This window comes from Strix uralensis, chromosome 1 (assembly GCF_047716275.1).
Source record: "Strix uralensis isolate ZFMK-TIS-50842 chromosome 1, bStrUra1, whole genome shotgun sequence".
In the NCBI taxonomy this organism is placed as follows: Eukaryota; Metazoa; Chordata; class Aves; order Strigiformes; family Strigidae; genus Strix; species Strix uralensis.
In genome coordinates, this window is record NC_133972.1 from 38,616,875 (window position 1) to 38,624,325 (window position 7,451).

At 46.6% G+C, this 7,451-nt stretch overlaps 1 protein-coding gene across 1 annotated transcript in view; it reads right to left on the bottom strand.

Moving 5' to 3' along the window:
- Positions 1-6,277, bottom strand: part of AHR (aryl hydrocarbon receptor) — a 68,424-nt gene extending 62,147 nt beyond the window's left edge. Inside the window, exon 1 of the mRNA XM_074863345.1 lies at positions 5,789-6,277. Coding sequence (XP_074719446.1) covers positions 5,789-5,844 — 56 coding nt within the window. The 5' untranslated portion in view covers positions 5,845-6,277. The remainder of the gene's footprint in view (positions 1-5,788) is intronic.
- Positions 6,278-7,451: the final 1,174 nt, after the last annotated feature.

Consider the following 7,451-nt stretch of genomic DNA (forward strand, 5'->3'; position numbering starts at 1 on the left):
TTAAGCACGTAACAGTTGTACAACAATCAGTGAACAGCTCACTACTATCAAATTGAACAGCTCTGCTTCCAAAAAGTGAAGGTCCCCATGGACATCATTCAAAACATGCAATCTTTTCCAAATAAATTAGCTCTAAATACCAGACTTCTCTATTTTCACAACTGTCCTCTGCTTTGCTTAAAACTTCTATAGGTAACTTGACAAGATAGCTGAAACTATCTTGTCACTGTGCAGTTATCTCATCAAGTTGTTAGTTAGATCTAATTGGGTTTGCTTTACTTTCTAATGATTTCTCTTTCTTACTTCTAACTAGATCAAAGCATATGGATTTTCTATGTGCACTATACAGCATTTCTGAACATTAAGTTACTGGTACTTGCAGCATAAATCTTACCATGTTCTCTCCCTCTAAATTAAACACTGTTTTTCCCTAATTTTCTCCTTTGTCACCCAACTAAAATCTATTATATAAAAACGGATCCTTCAGTGACGAAGGAAGTAAGGGTGGAAATGCCAGGGGCATAAGTAGCAAGCTAAACCGTTTTCTATCCACTTATGTAAACCCCTGATGCTAAAGACAGCTCTAGCTGCGTTGCAGAAAATTATCTTCAAGGAAAATTACATGCTACGTCAAGACTAAATCCATGCATGTATTTTATTTAAAAAGAAAAGAAAAGAAAAAACTAAGGGAGGGAATGGATAAGCTGATTTTTCAGTTCTTGATCTTTTACCTTTCACAGGAAATTTGAATTCCCTAATCAAAGGCCAGAGGTCTCTGTACACTCTGTCTCTCCGAACTGAGCTACAATCCTTATCATCCAACAGCTGCAAGACAAGCAAGCAGTCTTCATTCTTCTTTTAACAACTCTAAAGGATTTGCCTTCATTAGCTGACTACTATTTTCACAGGTTTGCTACAGGCTACTTAATCAGAAGTTTTTATTACACATGCTTACCATGTACGCCTTTACAGATATTAACAACACAAAATTATTAAAAAGAAAGTGCACAAGTACCCAAGTTAATTATTATCAAAAGGCCAAAATAAGTTTCAATATTTACATGCTAATTTGTATGTCTTTAAAAGGAAACTGAAGCAGTTCTTTGAAAAACTGAAAATAAAGCACAAATTTATTTTGTTCATAATATGACAACAAAAACTTTGAAAAGAAAAAAACCAACAACAACCAAGCACTGAAAAGCATGATACCTTATTAACAAGACTAAAGTGCAAAATAAAGTCAGAAAATAAAAGAATGTGCAAGAGCAGCAGTAAAGAGAGCATGACACGTTAAAAAAACTAATTCTGTTTAAAAAAACTAATTAGAAGCTCACCAGAACTGTTTTATTGCTTAGGAAAACAGGACATAAGGAAGAACATACATGACACCTAGCTAATGGATTGAATCTTTTCAGCTACATATATTTTTCATCCCATACTTAATAGTACATGCAATAACATGTTATTCTTATGTATATTATTTAATTCAGTGTAGGTCAGGTATATGAAATGCACCAGTTACCACTAAGCAAGTATTGTAGCAGGTGACATCCTTTAGCAACTGAAAAATAATTCTAAGCTAATATCACTCTTATTTCCCACACCAAAATTACGATTACTGAATATTCAGCTGACAATTCCTTTGGAAGCAACAGATATGACACAGACTATCGACCTCCTCGATCAAAAGTTGTTGTTAACTTATCTTGAAGGGGCAAGAGACCCTTTCCAGTGGTTCCTTTAGAAGGCTGTGAAACCAGCAAAGATTTAAGCCGCTGAAGGGATAAAGTTGTTTTTTCTTTTTACTAAAGAAACCTCACTCAATCAGCAGTGTGCTACTCATCTGATGCTGGGCAATTGTTTGTCCTTCAGTAGTAAACAGAGTTTTAGTTTGCTCAGGTTGTTTTAGTGTATGAAGGACTCCACCAGTGATAGAGACAGCCAGACTTCTAACGAAGAATGCAAGTTTCACACTCAGTTTTAATGTATTTCATTATTAAGATGACAAGCCAAAGCTATTTGGAAATGGGGGGGGAGTATGTTCCTATCTACCAAGCATGTTATCCACATTCGTCTACCACCATTTACTGCAAATTACCTTTCTGAAAAGTATACTTTTGCAGGAAGCACTGACCAAATATCAACAACCAAAAAAACCCACAAACCTTAAAAATAGTGAATTTTAAGTATCAGTCTACATGTAACATACAGGTACCCCAAGACTGGCAAGGTTATTATTTATATATAATAAGTTTATCCTACATATGAAAACAGCTTTATTGCCTCTGTTTCAAATAAGAGGTGCAAACTGCTGTTTGTAGCAGATATTGCTTTACACAAAGGAATCTTTTAATGATTATTTTTCTTTTCTGATGAACTTCCATTTTGAAAGCTTGTTCTGGCACTTCTTGTTTGTTTGCCTTAAAAGAATACATAAACAGTTTCCTTTTAAAAATTCAAATCTCTCTGCACTGCTTTCAAAATTATTATGTCTACTCACAATTAAGGATCAACCAGTCAAACATTTTTCTCTGCAGTATTTAATATCATAAATAGATTTAAGCCAACACAGAACAAAATCATATCATTATTTCTTATTTAGTCTGCTAAAGAAACATGCCATTACGCTTTTCACACCTGCATGGTATGAAACTATTAGACCTCCTTACCCCATTCTTTGTCTATTACATTTATCCAGTTATGCAAAACAATTCTTATCCAAACACTGGGAAAAAAAAAAAAGAAACAAGGCAAATCAGAGCTACTAGGCAGAAAACTATAAAAACTACAAGGTGGAGTTACATTTATATAGCATCCATATAGATCCATCCACATATGAGAAACTATCTACATTAAACCCCACTTCCACAAAATTTCCATTTTATCCTTCCTACTACAATACTAGTATATTAATTCAGCACTTCAGTTAATCACTAGAGTAAAAGAATTCAGTTCTTTAAAAAAAAAAAAAAAAAAGGCAAGCAGGGGCCACCCATTGCTCTCCAAGCTTCAGTGGGGAGTGAAACACCCCACAGACGCGCTGCCACCAGGGGGACTCGCCTTGTTCAAACATGAAATGGGGAGGAAATTTAAAGGCTCCGAGGTTTTAAGAAAGTGATTTCTGTAGCAATTGGAGTGCACATGATTTAGCGGGCCCTTTTTTTTTTTTTCTTTTCAGATGACAAGGTAACAAGATGAACTGCAGGAACAGTTGCCTATTAAGTTCCCCCATGATTGCTTTTCTTTTTCAGCTCTGATACTGTAATTCCCTACGGAATAAAAAAAAAAAAAAAAAAAGCTCATTTCAACACTCTGCACTGTCAGGCAATAGCCCGAGATTCCCTCTCAAGTTCAGTTCTTTACATCACACATAAGAAAATGGGCAGTTGCAGGGGAAAAGTTTCTTAAACTGGTTTTGAGTTACCACTGTGGTTTTAATGAGTTATTTGCACCTGAAGCAAGCAGTATTTCTTCTACCTCATTTTGTTCTATGGCAACTATGGCATTATATGAATAGCTTCTTCCATTTCTATAAACTAGCTGCTTATTGCCACAGGTTACCAATTATCATGCTCCATTCAAAGTATGGCAAATAAAACAGTTTCTTCTATAAAAGGTACTAGCCCAAATAATGTATTACTTTTTTTTTTTTTTTTTTGAAGAGTGGTGAATTCTATTGGGGGAGGAAATATCAACTTCAAGCAGATTAAAATCACAGTAGTATCAAACCTTTATTAACCAGCAGCAAGTACATCTTCCCTTCCTGCCCTAATCAGTTAGAACAGCTTATTACCTCTCCCATATTTTTGGCCTAAAGGTATGGTCTGTGATTAGTTATGTGAGAAATTGGGGCCCTCTGAACCACTAGCAATGTTCTGTAAGTTTGGTCTAACATAATAAGCACCCAAAGAGCATAGCCATTCTGAGGAGGAAAGAAACATATAAGCATTACATGTGAGATCTGTCTTGCATAAAAATAATTTCTAGTAACCCAAGCAAGGTGGGTTAATAACCAGCCTCCACTTCAATTTATTGGTGAGCAAACTATTTTAACATGAATACTTTTATTTTAAGAAGAAACACCTACTATCTCCCTTTGGTCCTAAAGGGCAAAGTCCCTCAGTAGATAAAATGGTCCCATTAGTAATAAAAAAAGGCTTCAAGATCAACTAATCAGAGAAGCTCAGCCAACTTACATAAAGAGGAGATACACAGAAAAGGATTACTTATGTAGATACTACAGTAACTGAAAAGAGAAGGTTTCGCATCCTCTAACCAAGGCTAACCAGAGTTTAATAGTAAGCCAGACATTAAGCGATCTTACCAGCAAGGCAGAACACCTCACTCTTTCACAATCAGAACACGCAAGAATTATTTGCCTTTAGCTACTAGTAGTCTACAAATGTGGCTAATACATTTTTATTTCTTCAGGAAAAAACACTCATTTCATTCTTAAAATCCAGCTCTACAGCGTGAATTTAGTTAGGTATCTCTACATTTTTATTTGTAAATGAATGGTCAAAAAAGCACACACTACTATTCTCATAATGAATGTATCTTCTAGCAAGGGAATTTTAAACAAAAAAAAAAAAAAGCATTTTTAGACTTTCTGTGTTAATTTGTTGGGTGAAAACCCAGCTATGTAAACGTATTCATTCTAACAACTCCAACCATAAAGAAGCAAGAACTCAAGCTAATTTCCCTCCCCCCAAGACAGCTGTCTGCTATAAGTCTAAAAACATATCCTTCACAACCAAATTTCATTAAATATTAGTCATTCCCTCCTTTAATGCTTTTGTAGTCTTGGCAGTTATTTTACATCTACAGAAATACCCCACAGAAATACACGGGGATTTTCTGAGCTTTGCTTATTTTTCTTGCAACTCAGTAGTTTAACTTTGCTACTTTTTATGACCTATAGATTCTTGACTTTCAGTTGAAAGTGCAAGTTACGCGTCTCCTCTAGTTTGAAAAATTCGCCCTCGTGAGACCAGACTTTTAGCAGAGCATGCAAAGCCCAGGACTTGAACCTACAGCAGGTGCAGAATACAAAATCACTCGGGTACTAAGCTGTTCCCAGAGTCTCAAAAAGATAAATTAATAAGCAAAAAAACACCATACGCCCAGACTTTTTGGGGGGTTTTTGGCCTCTTTCGACCGGTCAGCAGTACTTGGGTTTGTCTGTAGCCGAACAAATGAAACCATTTAATGCAGCACCGGAGGGTTAAAAGCCGGTTCAGCCCTCCAGGATAGGCTAAAACCAGCCCTAAACGGTGGGAATCGGTTGAGCGTCTCCCGGCTCCGACCCCGCGCTCCCCGCAGACACCTGAGTGCGCCGGCAGCCGCGGAGCGGCCCGGGCGCGCCGCAGCGTGGGGCGGGGCGGCGGGAGCGCGGCACCCACCCGCGGGACCCGCTCCGGTGGGGCGAGCGCAGCCACCGCTCGGGAGCCGTCACCTCAGATGCCTCCCAATGTAGGTCAGCCGGCTGCGCCGCGCCGCCGGCTCCGAGCGCTCCCTCCTCCCGCCGCCTCGACCCTCCGCGCCCCGACACTCCCTTTTTTTTTTTTTTTTTTCTTTAACAGGGGGAAAGGGGGAAGCTAAAAACAATAAAACCCCTGCCGGCACCCCTAGGCACCACCTTTCCCGGGCGCCCCTGCACCGCACCGCGCCACCGGCCGCCCCCGCCGGGCCTCCACGGCGCGGTGCGCGGCAGGACGGGGAGCCGCCGGGGAGCCGGTCTCTGCCTCCCTCCCTCCCTGCCCGCCTCCCGCCCCGCGGGGCCGCTTACATTTTCTGCACAGGTTTCCGCCGCTTGCGACTGGCGTAGGTGACATTGGGGTTCATCCTGCCGCGGCTCCAGCGCCCCGCGCCGCCACCGGCTCCGCCGGCCGGGGGCCGCCGCCCTCCTGCCCGCCTCGCCCCGGCTGTCGGGAGGGGGCGAGCCCCACCGGCGCCGCAGCCCTCGCCTCGCCTCGCCCGCGGGCCCCGGCCCTGCTGCCCGCGGCCGCTCGCTCACTCCCAGCGGCGGTGGCGCCTTCCCCGGCCGGGCGAGGACGGGAGGCGGAGGCGCTACGGGGCGGGGATTCCAGGTGATCGGCGGAGGCGGCTACACCCACTCACCGCCCCCCGGAGGGCACAGGTGTGGGGGGGGGGGGGCAGCCGGGGCTTTCCAGCGCCGCTCACGCCGCGTCTCCCCGCCGAAGCGACGCCGTCTCCCGGCCGGTCCCCTCGGTGCGCGGCAGCCGTCTGCCGGCCGAGCGCCTGTCAGGGTGCGCGGCGCCCGGCCGGGCCCTACCGCGCCGCCCCGCCCCGCCCGGCCCAGCCCAGCCCCGCGCCCGCTCCTCCCGCCGCCGCCGCCGCGCTGCCCCGGCCCGCCCCGCCCGGCCCGGCCGGCAGCCACCGCCCCCTCGCCGAGGAGGCCCCTGGCGGCGGCGGGGCGGGGGGAGGAGGGGGCGGCCGCGCCGCCATGTTGGGAAGGTCACGCGAGGAGAGGGAGGACGGCGCGGTAGCGGGGGGGGTGCGGCCGGGGGCGGGGAGGGGGGGGGGGGGCGAGACGGAAGGGCTCGGGGGGGTGTCGGAGAGGGAAAACCCCCGAGCCGGGGGTGCGCTGGGGCTCCCGCGGCAAGTGAGAAGGAAGGTCAGGACCCAGCGCCCACGTAGCCCTCATAACAAACATAACCTGGGGGCGCGGGGGGGGAAATAACCACAGCGTTCAGTTTTGTAAGAAAAATGACACTACCCCCGCGGCACGGGGAGGCTTGTGTCTGTCACACCCCCCCCCCCTCCCCCAGCCCCAGCCCTGCCGCCTCCTCCGCTTCCCGCCTCCCCCGGGCTGAACGAGTCACGGCCGCGGATCGCCCGGCAGAGAAACCAGAAATAATACGCGAGCGCCAAAAACAGGGGTGGGAGGGAGCCCCGGGTGGGCGCACCCGCGGGGGGAGAGCGGGAGGGCGCCAGGCTGCGCCGGGACAAGGACGGCGGGACACCGGGGGAGGGAAAGGGGGTCGCTGGGGGCAAGGTCGCCACTCGCCAAGCACCGAGAGGACCGGCGGGGCTTACTGGGCGAGGACGTGGCTCGTATCTCATTCGAGGATAAATCCCCGAGTTATTACACTGACATTTTAAGCGAAACATTTATTTTAAAGGAAGGGCTCAGCATCGCAAAAAGTAAGAGGCGCTGCCAAACTGCTGACAAATAAAACCATCCAACAAGAGCCCCGGTGCCTTTCTGACCCGCCGCCGCCCCTCCCGCCCATTTTCTTCCTCTGTTTCCTCTCGCAGCGGCAGCAGCAGAGCTCTTCCCCCGGAATAACTGCAGTAAATCGTGTCCCAACGCCAAGCTCGGGAGCCGGGAGTCGCCGTGTGTGAGCACAAGTTATACGCGGTGGCGGCTGAGACGAGAGCGGGGGAGCGCTCCCCGCTCTCCCCTTCAAACCCACCCGCGTTCCGCG